The sequence below is a fragment of the Pseudophryne corroboree genome, chromosome 1 (assembly GCF_028390025.1).
Source record: "Pseudophryne corroboree isolate aPseCor3 chromosome 1, aPseCor3.hap2, whole genome shotgun sequence".
NCBI classification, from domain to species: Eukaryota; Metazoa; Chordata; class Amphibia; order Anura; family Myobatrachidae; genus Pseudophryne; species Pseudophryne corroboree.
The window spans coordinates 609,246,184-609,263,938 of record NC_086444.1 but is presented as its reverse complement, the minus strand read 5'-3'; the positions used below and the strand labels follow the sequence as shown (position 1 = coordinate 609,263,938).

General features: G+C 47.9%; 1 protein-coding gene across 2 annotated transcripts in view; it reads left to right on the top strand.

The window, feature by feature from the left end:
- The window catches only part of LOC134902310 (mediator of RNA polymerase II transcription subunit 16), a 54,453-nt gene extending 36,904 nt beyond the window's left edge, over nt 1–17,549 (top strand). For both annotated transcript variants that reach the window (XM_063914379.1, XM_063914378.1), the window contains 7 exons: nt 4,023–4,229; nt 4,354–4,564; nt 4,650–4,783; nt 4,921–5,113; nt 5,539–5,752; nt 16,079–16,162; nt 17,211–17,549. In XM_063914379.1, the coding sequence (XP_063770449.1) occupies nt 4,023–4,229; nt 4,354–4,564; nt 4,650–4,783; nt 4,921–5,113; nt 5,539–5,752; nt 16,079–16,162; nt 17,211–17,337 (1,170 nt within the window). In that variant the 3' untranslated portion in view covers nt 17,338–17,549. The remainder of the gene's footprint in view (nt 1–4,022; nt 4,230–4,353; nt 4,565–4,649; nt 4,784–4,920; nt 5,114–5,538; nt 5,753–16,078; nt 16,163–17,210) is intronic.
- The last annotated feature ends 206 nt before the right edge of the window (nt 17,550–17,755 follow it).

The following is a 17,755-nucleotide window of genomic DNA, read 5'->3' as shown; positions in this document are numbered from 1 at the left end:
CTGTCAAACATACTAGTTTGCTAACATGAGAACATATTAAAGACGTTGTCTTATATATGAGGGATGCACAGAAGGATATTTTGCCGGCTGGCATCCAAAATGAATGTAATGTCCATTCTGTCAGGAGGATATTAGAGACCTGTCACTGGACAGGTGATGCTGACTTTAAAAGGCGCATAGAGATTCTGCCTTATAAGGGTGAGGAATTATTTGGGGATGGTCTCTGGGACCTCGTATCCACAGCAACAGCTGGGAAGAAATATTTTTACCTCAGGTTTCCTCACAGACTAAGAAAGCACTGTATTATCAGGTACAGTCCTTTCGGCTTCAGAAAAGCAAGCGGGTCAAAGGCGCTTCCTTTCTACACAGAGACAAGGGAAGAGGGAAAAAGCTGCACCAGTCAGCCAGTTCCCAGAATCAAAATTCTTCTCCCGCTTCCTCTGAGTCCACAGCATGGCGCGGGGGCTCCACAGGTGTAGCCAGGTACGGTGGGGGGCCGCTTCGAAAAATTTCAGTGATCAGTGGGCTTGCTCACAGGTGTATCCCTGTTCCATTCAAGTAGTATTTCAGGGGTACAAGCTGGAATTCGAGATGTCTCTCCCCTCCCCCCCCGCCGTTTCCTCAAATCTGCCTTGCCGACAACTCCCTCAGGCAGGGAGGCTGTGCTAGAGGCAAATTAACAAGCTGTATTCCCAGCAGGTAATACTCATGATGCCCCTACTTCAACAAGGACGGGGTTACTATTCCACACTGTTTTGGGGTACCGAAACCGCATGGTTCGGTGTGACCCATTTTATATTAAAAATCCTTGAACACATAAATAAAAAATTTAAGTTCAAGATGGAATCGCTCAGGGCGGTTATTGCAAACCTGGACGAGGGGGATTACATGGTATCCCTGGACATCAAGGATGCTTACCTGCATGTCCCCATTTACCATCCTCACCAGGAGTACCTCAGATTTGCGGTACAGGATTGCCATTACCAAGTCCAGACACTGCCGTTTGGACTGTACATGGCACCGAGGGTGTTTACCAAGGTAATGGCCAAAATGATGATACTCCTTCGAAAAAAGGGACTTTTAATTATCCCATAATTGGACAATCTCCTTATAAAGGCGAGGTCCAAGGAGCAGTTGTTAGTCGGGGTAGCACTATCTCGGAAAGTGCTACAACAGCACGGTTGGATTCTAAACAGTCCAAAGTCACAGCTGGTTCCTACGACACGTCTGCTGTTCCGGGGGATGGTTCTGGAAGACCAGAAAAAAGTGTTTCTCCCGGAGGAAAAAGCCAAGGAGCTGTCATCTCTAGTCAGAGACCTCCTGAAGCAAAACCAGGTATCGGTGCATCAGTGCACGCGAGTCCTGGGACAAATGGTAGCTTCCTACGAAGCAATCCCATTCGGTAGGTTCCATGCAAGAACTTTTCAATGGGACCCGTTGGACAAGTGGTCCGGATCGCATCTTCAGATGCATCGACTGATAACCCTGTCTCCAAGGACCGGGGTATCTCTACTGTGGTGGCTGCAGAGTGCCCATCTGCAAGAGGGCCGCAGGTTCGGCATACAGGACTAGGTCCTGGTGACCATGGATGCCAGCCGTTGAGGCTGGGTCGCAGTCACACAGGGAAGAAACTTCCAGGGACTTTGGTCAAGTCAGGAGACTTCCCTACACATAAATATTCTGGAACTGAGGGCCATTTACAATGCCCTGAGTCAGGCAAGGCCTCTGCTTCAAAACCAGCCGGTACTGATCCAATCAGACAACATCACGGCAGTCGCCCATGTAAATCAACAGGGCGGCACAAGAAGCAGGATGGCGATGACAGAAGCCACAAGGATTCTCCTATGGGCGAAAAATCACGTGTTAGCACTGTCAGCAGTGTTCATTCCGGGAGTGGATAACGGGGAAGCAGACTTCCTCAGCAGGCATGACCTCCACCCGGGAGAGTTCGGACTTCATCCAGAAGTTTTTCAACTGATGGTAAACCGTTGGGAAAGACCACAGGTGGCCATGATAGCGTACCGCTTAAACAAAGAAAAATATTGCGCCAGGTCAAGAGACCCTCAGGCAATAGCTGTGGACGCTCTAGTGACACCGTGGGTGTACCAGTCGGGTTATGTGTTCCCCCTTCTGCCTCTCATACCAAAGGTATGGAGAATAAGAAGAAGGAAAGGCGTAAGAACGATACTCGTGGTTACGGATAGGCCAAGAAGGGCTTGGAACCCAGAACCTCAAGTAATTATATCAGAGGACCCATGGCCTCTGCCACTCAGACAGGACCTGCTGCAGCAGGGGCCCTGTCTGTTCCAAGACTTACCGTGGCTGCGTTTGACGGCATGGCGGTTAAACGCCGGATCCTAAAGGAAAAGGGCATTCCGGAGGAAGTCATTCCTACTCTGATTAAAGCCAGGAAAGTTGTAACTGCAAAACATTATCACCGCATATGGCGGAAATATGTTGCTTGGTGTGAGGCCAAAAAGGCCCCAACAGAGGAATTTCAACTAGGTCGATTTCTGCACTTCCTACAAGCAGGAGTGATTATGGGCCTGAAATTAGGCTCCAATAAGGTACAGATCTCGGCTCTGTCGATTTTCTTCCAGAAAGAACTAGCTTCACTACCTGAAGTTCAGACGTTTGTGAAAGGGGTGCTGCATATTCAGCCCCGTTTGTGCCTCCAGTGGCACCTTGGGATCTCAACGTGGTGTTGAGTTTCTTAAAATCACATTGGTTTGAGCCACCTAAAACTGTGGATCTAAAATATCTCACGTGGAAAGTGGTCATGTTATTGACCTTGGCTTCGGCCAGGCGTGTGTCAGAATTGGCGGCTTTGTCATGTAAAAGCCTTATCTGATTTTCCATATGGATAGGGTGGAATTGAGGACTCGTCCCCAGTTTCTCCCTAAGGTGGTATCAGCTTTTCACTTGAACCAACCTATTGTGGTGCCTGCGGCTACTAGGGACTTGGAGGTTTCCAAGCTACTGGACGTAGTCAGGGCCTTGAAAATTTATGTTTCCAGGACGGCTAGAGTCAGGAAAACTGACTCGCTATTTCTCCTGTATGCACCCAACAAACTGGGTGCTCCTGCTTCTAAGCAGACTATTGCTCGCTGGATTTGTAGCACAATTCAGCTGGCGCATTCTGCGGCTGGACTGCCGCATCCTAAATTAGTAAAAGCCCATTCCACAAAGAAGGTGGGCTCATCTTGGGCGACTGCCCGAGGGGTCTCGGCTTTACAACTTTGCCGAGCTGCTACTTGGTCAGGGGCAAACACGTTTGCTAAATTCTACAAAATTGATACCCTGGCTGAGGAGGACCTGGAGTTCTCTCATTCGGTGCTGCAGAGTCATCCGCACTCTCCCGCCCGTTTGGGAGCTTTGGTATAATCCCCATGGTCCTTTCGGAGTTCCCAGCATCCACTAGGACGTCAGAGAAAATAAGAATTTACTCACCGGTAATTCTATTTCTCGTAGTCCGTAGTGGATGCTGGGCGCCCATCCCAAGTGCGGATTGTCTGCAATACTTGTAAATAGTTATTGTTGAGCCATCTGTTGAGAGGCTCAGTTGTATTTCATACTGTTAACTGGGTATAGTATCACGAGTTATACGGTGTGATTGGTGTGGCTGGTATGAGTCTTACCCGAGATTCAAAATCCTTCCTTATTGTGTCAGCTCGTCCGGGCACAGTGTCCTAACTGAGGTCTGGAGGAGGGGCATAGAGGGAGGAGCCAGTGCACACCAGGTGACCTAAAGCTTTCTTTAGTTGTGCCCAGTCTCCTGCGGAGCCGCTAATCCCCATGGTCCTTTCGGAGTTCCCAGCATCCACTACGGACTACGAGAAATAGATTTACCGTTGAGTAAAATCTTATTTTTTTCATTGCCTAACCTACCTGGGTCATGAGATTGGTACCAATCTGTCATCTTTCCTCACTGATGAGCTAAAGATACAATAAATGTGTTTTTTTTACAAAAAAAGATAAATAAAAAAAAGATGGATTCAGGACTTTAATCTCTGCCTTAACAGCTCAGCATGCTTCGAGTATCCCCATCAATGGGACATGCCCTTGATATGACCACTTCACTACGTCATCTTCTCTTCTTGCTGGAGTATTGTATGGTGACAGGGTATGATTGGTGGGATATCCTGCTTCATGTACAGCCAAATATGGTACACAATTTAGTAGAAAAGCTGCACGAGGAGTACACAAAACAGAATGCAGCATTACAACAGGTGAGGCATAGTAACATAGTTTTGTTGCACACCATCTAGTTCATAGGTGTGTAGTGTATGTGGAACTTGCGCTTAAGCGGGGACATGTAAGCAAAATAATTGACATCATTACTATTCTTTCCAGGTCCTTTCCACGCGGATCCTAGCCATGAAGGCATCACTTTGTAAATTGTCCCCTAGCACAGTTACTCGGGTCTGTGACTACCATGCCAAACTCTTCCTCATCTCTATTAGCTGCACCCTAAAGTCCCTACTTCGCCCCCACATTCTTAACACCCCCGACAAAAGTCCAGGAGACCGGCTTACGGAGATCTGCAATAAATTCCCTGATGCTGGTAAGGGCCTCTCTGAGAATCTGAGGTTAAAGTGTTGGTGCACTGTGTTTTTGGGTTGGCTGTAAACAACTCTCTCTTTGTTTAGATATAGACAAGGTTATGATTAACTTGAAGACAGAGGAGTTTGTGCTAGACATGCCAACCCTTCAGTCATTGCAGCAGCTTATTCAGTGGATCGGTGACTTTGTACTGTATCTGCTGGCAAGTCTTCCCAATCAGGTAACCTACTATCATCAAGAGGCCCCAGCACAGTCTGCTGTTAAATGTTTCCTTTCATATTGGATTTGTACACTTGAGTCAATCCTTTGATTGTCCAGTGTGACCCTTCTACACAGTACTCACTATCTTTTCAACAGGGCTCCTCATTTCGACCAGGGCACAGTTTTTTACGTGATGGGGTCTCACTGGGGACACTGCGTGAAATGATGGTAATGATCCGAATTTGGGGTCTTTTGAAACCCAGCTGTCTTCCAGTGTACACAGCCACTTCCGATACGCAGGACAGCATGTCCCTACTTTTCCGTCTACTCACCCGCCTTTGGATGTGCTGTAAGGATAATTACGCTGCTTTTAGTTTGTTGAATCTCTTAATCATTTTACCGTTTATAACCTCTAAGTATTTATTTTCTCATATGTAGCACTCTTTTAAAAGTAGCTTAACCCACAGACCACTGCCGAGCATAAAACATCTATACAAACAGAAGTGTAAACCTGTCCACACCACATAACTGTACCGAAGGATGACTGTTGAGCACGATTTACTTAATCATTTTTCTCAATAACCTCGCTGCTGTGGCCAGAATTCTGATTCTCAAGAAAGTTTAGGAATCACGGATCTAATTTTTCATAACTTTACTATGCATTGTTTGCAATAGAAGGACCAATTTAACAGTAGTAAAACTGTATAGCATTTTGATTTTTCGTGGAATGACTTTAAGCTCTTACACCTTGTATATAATGTACTTGCTGCACAGGCCGTGATGAAAATCATCCCTGTGAACCAGATGAGACATTAATAGACGAGTGTTGCCTGCTACCTAGTCAGCTTCTCATCCCTAACATGGACTGGCTGCCACTCGGCAACGGGCTGATTAGTCGTCTGCAGAGCAAGCTGCCTCTGCGTCTACAGTTCAACAGACCTCCTGGTGCACCCAGCCATGCCTCTGTGCAGTATGAGGCTTATACAAGGTGATTTCAAACTTTGACAAATAGTTACAAATCCCTGTGTTTACATAATACCAAGATGCACACAAACATGTTTTCTCTTACGTCCTAGAGGATGCTGGGGTCCACATAGACTGGTCCATTAGGAGCCATGGGCACTTTAAGAGTTTAATAGTGTGGGCTTGTTCTTCCCTCTATACCCCACCTAGCAGACTCCGTTTAGAAAATGTGCACGGGGGAGCCGGACACAGCTAGGGGAGCTCCATAGGAGTTTTTCTATTTTCTTGTTTTCTCTGACGTCCTAAGTGGATGCTGGGACTCCGTAAGGACCATGGGGAATAGCGGCTCCGCAGGAGACTGGGCACAACTAAAGAAAGCTTTAGGACTACCTGGTGTGCACTGGCTCCTCCCTCTATGACCCTCCTCCAGACCTCAGTTAGAATTTTGTGCCCGGCTGAGCTGGATGCACACTAGGGGCTCTCCTGAGCTCTTAGAAAAAGACAGTTTATTTTAGGTTTTTTATTTTCAGTGAGATCTGCTGGCAACAGACTCACTGCTACGAGGGACTAAGGGGAGAAGAAGCGAACCTACCTGCTTGCAGCTAGCTTGGGCTTCTCAGGCTACTGGACACCATTAGCTCCAGAGGGATCGAACACAGGGCCCGACGTCGACCGTCCGTTCCCCTTACAGAGCCAGAAGCAAGAAGAAGGGTCCTGGAAATCGGCAGCAGAAGACTTCGGTCTTCACCAAGGTAGCGCACAGCACTGCAGCTGTGCGCCATTGCTTCCCATGCACACCTCACACTCCGGTCACTGATGGGTGCAGGGCGCTGGGAAGGGGGCGCCCTGGGTTGCAATATTAAGTACCTTGGCTGGCAAAATACACATAATATAGTCATAGAGACTATATATGTGAAAAATACCCCTGCCAGATATACATAGAAAAAGCGGGAGAAGTCCGCCGAAAAAGGGGCGGGGCTATCTCCCTCAGCACACTGGCGCCATTTTCCCTCACAGCTCTGCTGGAAGGATCGCTCCCATGCTCTCCCCTGCAGTTTCCAGACTACATTGGGTAAAAAAGAGAGGAGGGGCACTAAATTTAGGCGCAATATTGTGTATACAAGCAGCTATTGGGAAAAATCACTCAGTTATATTGTTAATCCCTGTGTTTTATATAGCGCTGTTGGTGTGTGCTGGCATACTCCCTCTCTGTCTCCCCAAAGAGCAATCCCTGTGTGTGTGTGTGTGTGTGTGTGTGTGTGTGTGTGTGTGTGTGTGTCGGTACGGCTGTGTCGACATGTTTGATGAAGAGGCTTATGTGGAGGTGGAGCAGGTGCCGATAAATGTAATGTCACCCCCTGCGGGGCCGACACCTGAGTGGATGGACTTGTGGAAGGAATTACGTGAAAGTGTCAACTCCTTACATAAAAGGTTTGACGACATATCAGATGTGGGACAGCCGGCTTCTCAGCTTGTGCCTGCCCAGCTGTCTCAAAAGCCATCAGGGGCTCTAAAACGCCCGCTACCTCAGATGGTGGACACAGATGTCGACACGGATACTGAATCCAGTGTCGACGACGATGAGACTAATGTACATTCCAATAGGGCCACACGTTACATGATTGAGGCAATGAAAAATGTGTTGCACATTTCTGATATTAACCCAACAACCACAAAAAAGGGTATTATGTTTGGGGAGAAAAAACTACCAGTGGTTTTTCCCCCATCTGAGGAATTAAATGAAGTGTGTGAAGAAGCTTGGGCTTCCCCCGATAAGAAACTGGTAATCTAAAAGGTTACTAATGGCGTACCCTTTCCCGCCAGAGGATAGGTCACGTTTGGGAAACATCCCCTAGGGTGGATAAAGCACTCACACGTCTGTCAAAAAAGGTGGCACTACCGTCTCCGAACACGGCCGCCCTAAAGGAGCCTGCGGATAGGAAGCAGGAGGCTATTCTGAAGTCTGTATATACACACTCGGGCATTATACGGAGACCAGCTATTGCTTAAGCATGGATGTGCAGTGCTGCAGCTGCGTGGTCAGATTCCCTGTCAGAAAATATTGATACCCTAGACAGGGTCACTATATTACTAACCGTAGAGCATATAAAAGACGCAGTCTTATACATGAGAGATGCACAGAGGGATATTTGCCGGCTGGCATCAAAAATAAGTGCAATGTCCATTTCTGCCAGGAGAGGGTTATGGACTTGGCAGTGGACGGGTGATGCAGATTCTAAAAGGCACATGGAAGTTTTGCCTTATAAGGGTGAGGAGTTCTTTGGGGATGGTCTCTCGGACCTCGTTTCCACAGTGACAGCTGGGAAGTCAGCATTTTTACCCCATGTTCCCTCACAGCCAAAGAAAGCACCGTATTATCAGGTACAGTCCTTTCGGCCCCAAAAAGGCAAGCGGGTTAGAGGCGCGTCCTTTCTGCCCAGAGGCAGAGGTAGGGGGAAAAAGCTGCAGCATACAGCCAGTTCCCAGGAACAAAAGTCCTCCCACGCTTCCTCTAAGTCCACCGCATGACGCTGGGGCTCCACAGGCGGAGCCAGGTACGGTGGGGGCCCGTCTCAAGAACTTCAGCAATCAGTGGGCTCGCTCACTGATGGATCCCTGGATTCTTCAAGTGGTATCTCGGGGTACAAATTGGAATTCGAGACGTCTCCCCCTATCCGTTTCCTCAAATCTGCCTTGCTAACAACTCCCTCAGACAGGGAGGCAGTGCTGAAGGCAATTCACAAGCTGTATTCCCAGCAGATGATAGTCAAGGTGCCCCTCCTTCAACAAGGACAGGGTTACGATTCCACAATGTTTATAGTACCGAAACCGGACGGTTCGGTGAGACCCATTCTAAATTTGAAATCCTTGAACACATATATAAAAAAAATTCAAGTTCAAGATGGAATTTGCTCAGGGCGGTTATTTCAAGCCTGGACGAGGGGGATTACATGGTATCCCTGGACATCAAGGATGCTTACCTGCATGTCCCCATTTACCATCCTCACCAGGAGTACCTCAGATTTGTGGTACAGGATTGTCATTACCAATTCCAGACGTTGCCGTTTGGTCTGTCCACGGCACCGAGGGTATTTACCAAGGTAATGGCCGAAATGATGATACTCCTTCGTAAAAAAGGAGTTTCAATTATCCCGTACTTGGACGATCTCCTGATAAAGGCGAGGTCCAGGGAGCAGTTGTTGGTCGGGGTAGCACTATCTCGGGAGGTGCTACAACAGCACGGTTGGATTTTAAATATTTCAAAGTCACAGCTGGTTCCTACGACACGTCTACTGTTCCTGGGGATGGTTCTGGACACAGAACACAGAAAAGTGTTTCTCCCGGAGGAGAAAGTCAGGGAGCTGTCATCTCTAGTCAGAGGCCTCCTGAAACCAAAACAGGTGTCGGTGCATCACTGCACGCGAGTCCTGGGAAAGATGGTAGATTCTTACGAAGCAATTCCATTCGGCAGGTTCCATGCAAGGACCTTTCAGTGGGATCTGTTGGACAAGTGGTCCGGATCGCATCTTCAGATGCATCGGCTGATGACCCTGTCTCAAAGGACCAGGGTGTCTCTGCTGTGGTGGCTGCAGAGTGCTCATCTTCTTCAAGAGGGCTGCAGATTCGGCATACAGGACTGGGTTCTGGTGACCACGGATGCCAGCCTTCGAGGCTGGGGGGCAGTCACACAGGGAAGATACTTCCAAGGTCTATGGTCAAGTCAGGAGACTTCCCTGCACATAAATATTCTGGAACTGAGGGCCATTTACAATGCCCTAAGTCAGGCAAGACCCCTGCTTCAAAACTAGCCGGTACTGATCCAATCAGACAACATCACGGCAGTCGCCTATGTAAACCGACATGGCGATGGCAGAAGCCACAAGGATTCTCCGATAGGCGGAAAATCATGTGTTAGCACTGTCAGCAGTGTTCATTCCGGGAGTGGACAACTGGGAAGCAGACTTCCTCAGCAGGCACGACCTCCACCCGGGAGAGTGGGGACTTCATCCTGAAGTCTTCCAAATGATTGTAAACCGTTGGGAACGGCCACAGGTGGACATGATGGAGTCCCCCCCCCCCTAAACAAAAAGCTAGAAAGATATTGCGCCAGGTCGAGAGACCCTCAGGCAATAGCTGTGGACGCACTAGTGACACCGTGGGTGTACCAGTCGGTTTATGTGTTCCCTCCTCTTCCTCTCATACCCAAGGTACTGAGGATAATAAGGAAAAGAGGAGTAAGAACTATACTCATTGTTCCGGATTGGCCAAGAAGAGCTTGGTACCCGAAACTTCAAGAAATGATCTCAGAGGACCCATGACCTCTGCCGCTCAGACAGGACCTGCTGCAGCAGGGGCCCTGTCTGTTCCAAGACTTACCGCGGCTGCGTTTGACGGCATGGCGGTTGAACGCCGGATCCTGAAGGAAAAGGGCATTCCGGAGGAAGTCATCCGTACGCTGATAAAAGCTAGGAAAGAAGTGACCGCGAACCTTTATCACCGCATATGGCGAAAATATGTTGCGTGGTGTGAGGCCAAGAAGGCCCCAACGGAGGAATTTCAGCAGGGCCGATTTCTGCACTTCATACAGTCAAGGGGTGACTGTGGGCCTAAAATTGGGCTCCGTTAAGGTCCAAATTTCGGCTCTGTCGATTTTTCTTCCAGAAAGAACTGGCTTCTCTACCTGAAGTTCAGACATTTGTTAAGGGAGTGCTGCATATTCAGCCCCCTTTTGTGCCTCCAGTGGCACCTTGGGATCTCAACGTGGTGTTGGATTTCCTGAAGTCACATTGGTTTGAGCCACTAAAAACCGTGGAATTAAAATATCTCACGTGGAAAGTGGTCATGCTGTTGGCCTTGGCTTCGGCCAGGCGTGTGTCAGAATTGGCGGCTTTGTCATGTAAAAGCACTTATCTGATTTTCCATATGGATAGGGCAGAATTGAGGACTCGTCCCCAATTTCTCCCTAAGGTGGTATCAGCTTTTCATTTGAACCAACCTATTGTGGTGCCTGCGGCTACTAAAGACTTGGAGGATTCCAAGTTGTTGGACGTAGTCAGGGCCCTGAAAATTTACGTTTCCAGGACAGCTAGTGTCAGGAAAACTGACTCGCTGTTTATCCTGTATGCACCCAACAAGCTGGGTGCTCCTGCTTCGAAGCAGACTATTGCTCACTGGATTTGTAGTACGATTCAGCTTGCACATTCTGCGGCTGGACTGCCGCATCCTAGATCAGTGAAAGCCCATTCCACGAGGAAGGTGGGCTGTTCTTGGGCGGCTGCCCGGGGGGTCTCGGCTTTACAACTTTGCCGTGCAGCTACTTGGTCGGGGTCAAACACATTTGCTAAATTCTACAAGTTTGATACCCTGGCTGAGGAGGATCTAGAGTTTGCTCATTCGGTGCTGCAGAGTCATCCGCACTCTCCCGCCCGTTTGGGAGCTTTGGTATAATCCCCATGGTCCTTACGGAGTCCCAGCATCCACTTAGGACGTCGGAGAAAATAAGATTTTACTCACCGGTAAATCTATTTCTTGTAGTCCGTAGTGGATGCTGGGCGCCCATCCCAAGTGCGGATTGTCTGCAATACTTGTATATAGTTATTGTTAACTTAAGGGTTATTGTTGAGCCATCCGTTGAGAGGCTCAGTTATATTTCATACTGTTAACTGGGTATAGTATCACGAGTTCTACGGTGTGATTGGTGTGGCTGGTATGAGTCTTACCCAGGATTCAAAATCCTTCCTTATTGTGTCGGCTCTTCCGGGCACAGTATCCTAACTGAGGTCTGGAGGAGGGTCATAGAGGGAGGAGCCAGTGCACACCAGGTAGTCCTAAAGCTTTCTTTAGTTGTGCCCAGTCTCCTGCGGAGCCGCTATTCCCCATGGTCCTTACGGAGTCCAAGCATCCACTACGGACTACGAGAAATTGATTTACCGGTGAGTAAAATCCTTTTTTTTTTCTTCTTCTTTTTTTTTTTTTTTTCTTAGTTATGCACCGGGAAGCTGCTGGCAACAGTCTCCCTGCTTTGTGGGACTTAGGGGGGACGGAGTAGTGTCCAACCCTCAGAGGTTAATGGCCACTCGCTCCCGCAGCACTACCGCCACCCCCTAACAGAGCCAGAAAACGTCGGTGGTGGGATGAACGCCGGTGACCTAACAAGCGGGGATCCGGTGAGAATGGCAGCATCAGGGTGGGAGCGCAGCGTTGCGGCTGTACTCCAGAAGGCTCAGAGGTAGAAAGTGCAGCGCTGTGAAGGGCGCCCTGGGCCGGCGCAGACACCCTTAAAACTGGTCACAGCAGCTATCAGGCACTCTGGGCTTCTGCTAGCATCATTTACCTCAGGCCAGTATAATCTCTGCAAGTGCGGGAAGACGCGCCATTTTAGGGGGCAGATATTCTCCTCAGCGGATCCAGCACTCACCGTGCCATTTTCTCCCTGCAGATCACACTACAGAGATGCTGACCGGGAGCGCTGACCCTCCTCCATAACTCCAGCTATCCTGTGCAGTACTAGGGGGTTATAGAAGAGGGGGAAAGTGTTATTCACATTACTGTGTAGTTTATTAAAGTTACACAGTCAGCGCCAGGCATTATTATATATCTGTCTATTGGGGTGCTGTGTGGGATGGCTCCATAACTCAAAGAAATCCTTTTCTGCATCTACCATGCAGTCCTTTCGGACCGCAAAGGTTAATAAGTCCAAATCCCCGACCACCTTCTTCAGAGGTGGTCGGGGACAATCCAGAAAACCTGCACCGACAGGTTCCCAGGAACAGAAGCCAAGTACTGTTTCCTCAAAATCCTCAGCATGACGGTGGACCTCCCAGCCTGGAGGTCGGGCAGGTGGGAGCACGACTGCGAAATTTCAGTCAGGCCTGGGCGTCCTCAGGCCTGGACCCCTGGGTACTAGATATAGTATCTCAGGGGTACAGACTGGAGTTTCAAGAGCTCCCACCTCACAGATTTTTCAAATCGAGCTTACCAGCTTTGCTGACAGAAAGGGCTATCTTACAAGATGCCATTCAAAAATTGGAAAGGGCAAATGTCATTGTTCCAGTTCCATCTCAGCTGGAAAACAATGGTTACTATTCAAACCTTTTTGTGGTACCGAAGCCGGATGGTTTGGTCAGGCCAATACTGCACCTCGAATCATTAAATCCATATTTGAGGGAATTCAAGTTCAGGATGGAATCTCTGAGAGCGGTGATCTCAGGTCTGGAGGAGGGGGAATTCCTGGTATCCTTGGACATCAAGGATGCTTACCTTTACATTCGTATTTGGCCGCCACACCAGGCTTACCTCAGGTTTGCATTGTTGCGCTGCCATTTGGCTTATCCATGGCTCCGAGGGTGTTCACCAAGGTAATGGCGGAGATGATGCTTCTACTACGAGAACAGGGTGTGAACATAATCCCATATCTGGACGATCTGTTGATAAAAGCATCGTCCAGGGAGAAGTTGTTGCAGTCCATTGCTCTCACAACTCCACTGCTCCGGGATCATGGTTGGATTCTGAATCTTCCAAAGTCACATCTGGAGCCGACGAGAAGACTGTCCTTCCTGGGAATGATTCTCGACACGGAAGTGCAGAAGGTGTTTCTGCCGGTGGAGAAAGCGTTGGTGATCCAATCAATGGTACGGGATGTCCTGAAGCCAGCCCGAGTATCTGTTCATCAGTGCATTCGCCTTCTGGGGAAGATGGTTGCCTCCTACACGGCTCTACAGTACAGAAGATTTTATGCACAGTCTTTCCAGCTGGATCTCGTGGAAAAATGGTCAGGATCTCATCTTCACATGCACCAGAGGATACGTCTGTCACCGAAATCCCGAATTTCGCTCCTCTGGTGGCTGCAGACTTCTCACCCCCTGGAGTGCTGCAGGTTCGGGATTCAGAATTGGATCCTTCTAACCACAGTTGCCAGTCTCAGGGGTTGGGGGGAGCAGTCATCTTGGGGGTAACCTTCCAAGGATGGTGGTCAAGCCTGGAATCCAGCCTTCCAATAAACATTCTGGAACTAAGAGCCGTATACAACGGTCTTCTACAGGCGGCTCATCTGCTAAAAGATCGGGCTATGCAATTTCAATCGGACAATGTAACGACAGTAGCCTACATAAACAGACAATGCGAAACGAAGACCAGAGCTGCAATGTCAGCGGTAACAAGAATCATCCTCTGGGCGTTGTCTGCAATCTTCATTCTGGGAGTAGACAGCTGGGATGCGGACTTCCTCAGCAGACACCATCTCCATCCAGGAGAGTGGGGCCTCCACTCAGAGCTGTTTGCAGAGGTGACAAGTCTTTGGGGCGTACCTCAAATAGACATGATGGCCTCACGCCTCAAAAAGAAGCTTCAGAGGTATTGTTCCAGTTCGAGGGACCCACAGACAGTGGCGGTGGATGCCCTGGTAACTCCGTGGGTGTTCCAGTTAGTGTATGTGTTCCCTCCACTTCCGCTCATTCCAAGGATTCTCAAATTGATTAAGAGAACAAGAGTTCAGGCGATCCTCATTGCTCCAGACTGGCCAAGCAGGGCTTAGTACGTGGATCTTCTGGATTTACTACTGGAAGATCAGAGGCCTCTTCCTCTTCGAGGGGACCTTCTTCAACAGGGGCAGTTTACTTATCAAGACTTACCACGGCTACGTTTGACGGCATGGAGGTTGAACGCCAGAACTTAGCTCGGAAGGGCATTCCGAACAAGGTTATTCCTACCCTGATACAGGCTAGAGCAGGGCTGGCCAAACCGGTCCTCGAGATCTACCAACAGTTCATGTTTTCCAGGCCTCCTGGAGATCTGTAGAATTGTCAGTTAGGAATGAATGCATCACATCTTAATTAGTAATGTCTACACCTGTGCACCAGCTAGGTGGTCTGGAAAATGTGAACTGTTGGTAGATCTCGAGGACTAGTTTGGCCAGCTCTGGGCTAGAGGATTAACGTCTAAGCACTACCATCGCATTTGGAAAAAGGTATGTTTCTTGGTGTGAGTCCAAGAAGTTTCCTATGGTGGAGATTCAACTTGGGCAGTTTCTCCTCTTCCTGCAAGCAGGTGTGGATGTGTGCTTACGTTTGGGCTCCATAAAGGTCCAGATTTCGTCCTTGTCCATTTTCTTCCAGAAACAATTGGCTTCCGTCCCTGAGGTTCAGACTTTATTGAAAGGGGTGTTGCACATCCAGCATCCCTTTGTGCCTCCCACGGCACCTTGGGATCTTAACGTGGTGTTGCAGTTCCTGCAATCAGATTGGTTCGAGCCTCTACAGGAGGTTGAGGTTAAGTTTCTCACTTGTTGGCGTTAGCTTCGGCTAGGCGTGTTTCTGAATTGGGGGCATTGTCCTGCAAGAGCCCCTTCTTTAATTTTCCATGAAGATAGAGCTGAGCTCAGGAGGCGCCAGCAATTTCTTCCAAAGGTTGTGTCGGCTTTTCACATCAACCAACCTATTGTAGTGCTAGTGGCTACTGACTCCTCAATTCCCTCAAAGTCCTTGGATGTTGTGAGGGCTTTGAAGATTTATGTGAAAAGGACTTCACGTTACAGAAGGTCGATCAGGTTCACTATCCAGCATGCTTATTCTACGGCAGGCTGGCCGTGTCCAAAATCTGTTAAGGCACACTCTACTCGTAAGGTGGGTTCTTCCTGGGCGGCTGCCCGGGGTGTCTCGGCTTTACAACTTTGCCGAGCGGCTACTTGGTCAGGGTCGAACACGTTTGCTAAGTTCTACAAGTTCGATAATTTGACCAAACTTTTGGTCCTCAGAGGCCAATCAGTTCTGCAGGTGCTTCCGCGCGCTCCCTCCCGTACGGGGAGCTTTGGTACATCCCCATGGTACTAATGTGGACCCCAGCATCCTCTAGGACGTAAGAGAAAATAGGATTTTAATTACCTACCGGTAAACCCTTTTCTCGTAGTCCGTAGAGGATGCTGGGCGCCCGCCCAGCGCTTCGTTATCCTGCTGTGGTTAAATCAGTACTGCTTTGTTCCTGGTTTAGTACTGTTATTACTTGGTTAAGTAACGTTATTCAGCAGTTGCTGAGTTGTCAAGCTGGATAGCTTGGTTTGGCTTGTATGTATGAGCTGGTGTGAATCTTGCTACTATCTGTTTAAATTCCTTCTCTCAAAGTTGTCTGTCTCCTCGGGCACAGTTTCTAGACTTAATCTGGTAGGATGGGTATATAAGGAGGAGCCAGCCCACACTATTAAACTCTTAAAGTGCCCATGGCTCCTAGTGGACCCATCTATACCCCATAGTACGAATGTGGACCCCAGCATCCTCTATGGACTACGTGAAAAGGATTTACCAGTAGGTAATTATAATTCTATTTTTATGTCTGACATTATCCGTCTCCGTTCACCCAGGTCACCTACACAGCCAAAAATTGATCATCTTAGAAGACTCCATTTGGGCACCTTTCCCACTGAGCCCTGCAAGTCCTGCACACGGTGAGTAGCAGACTGATCCCTGTTTATATAGCGTAGTGCTTTTGGACACACTACATTTGTAGATCAGACTTTTGATATGTATACATCATTTGGGTATCTTGCCTCATGCAACATTTTTTATAATCTCGATAGCAATAAGATTTATATCTGTTTTAAAAATGTTATCCAACAAAAAATATAAAGAAGACTGTAATAATAAATTATAGACATTAGAGCTGGGTGTAGTGCTACTATACAGACTCTGATAATATGTAGAGGTAGTGAATGGCTCTGACATTTCGCATAGTAAAAGCTCAAGTGTTGACAATAAGGCATTATGCTCATTCTATAAATCTAATTCAGATGGTCAGTGTTTCTGACCTCTCAGGCAATTGTCAGTAATTCTTTCATTCCCATTGTGGAATGGTGGTGTACACTACAATTTGCCAGGGATGATTAATATATCCGATTTTAGTGCCTAGTAGGGCAGGAAACAGATACTATTGACAGTAAGACAGAATTTGCACCCTTTAATCCTGCAGGTATCAACTTCCACACTATCACCCCCTTCCGGGGGTCCCACAAATCACTGCCCAAAAAAAAGCTTACCAGGATATACCAAATCACGGTTGTCTGATTTATATGTTAAGAAGCTAGAATTAGTACTGTATAATGTAATCAAAGCACCGATGAAGTAGTATTATCTGCTCGCGTGGTTTCAGGGGCCTGGAAATGTTTGTAGTACTTTTCAACCTCTGATAGCAAAGCTGTAAACTGTATTATTCACCATTGTGCAGGGAGAGCCCAGGATCTGGGCAAAATCCATCCAAATCTATGGCAGCAAATCATATGCAAGATATGGTCAACGTTTTAATACCTGAAGCTACAAAAACTATAATATGTTAAGGAGGAACCAGGGAAAGGAGAGAAGTTACCTTTTTAGATGCAGTATTTCCCTTTATGAGTATGGTGCTGGTTTCTTCTTTCGGGAGTTGTGCAGTTACTTATCTAGTATTCTTATAATTGGACACTTACTGTTGGAAACCAATCTCTTGTTTCTGGTCCCCAGGTGTGGCTGTGTAACAATGCTGAAGTCCCCTAATAAGGCAACTGCTGTGAAACAGTGGGAGCAGAGGTGGATCAAAACCTGTCTATGTGGCGGACTGTGGCGAAAGATGCCACACACGTACTCCTGATCATCATCATCCTCAGAAGAAGAACATGGAGTGCGAGTCTATGCCTGCTCCCATCCTTTCTACTATTGATGACCTGAACAACGTCCCCGTAACTAGCGAGACAAAAACTGCATCTCGGTCCATCTTTTATTACGCTGTGCACCCAGAGATGATGTATGGTGTGCAACACCAGTTGTAAATATGTCCTTTCTATTAATAAAATTTTACACTTATTACTTGTGGGCAACTATTGGAAGGAAAAGACAATGCTGGAGCAGAGGTACGTAGGTAAGTTAGGAAATATACTCTGCTGGCAATAAGCAAGACAGGATGTATTAGGAAACCGCTGTAGAAACTGGTTTCAGCTACGCTGGAAATTCCTCTAGCGTTTTGACAATTAATGGCACATGGTCACAGATCTTACCTGGTGCCTCAGCAC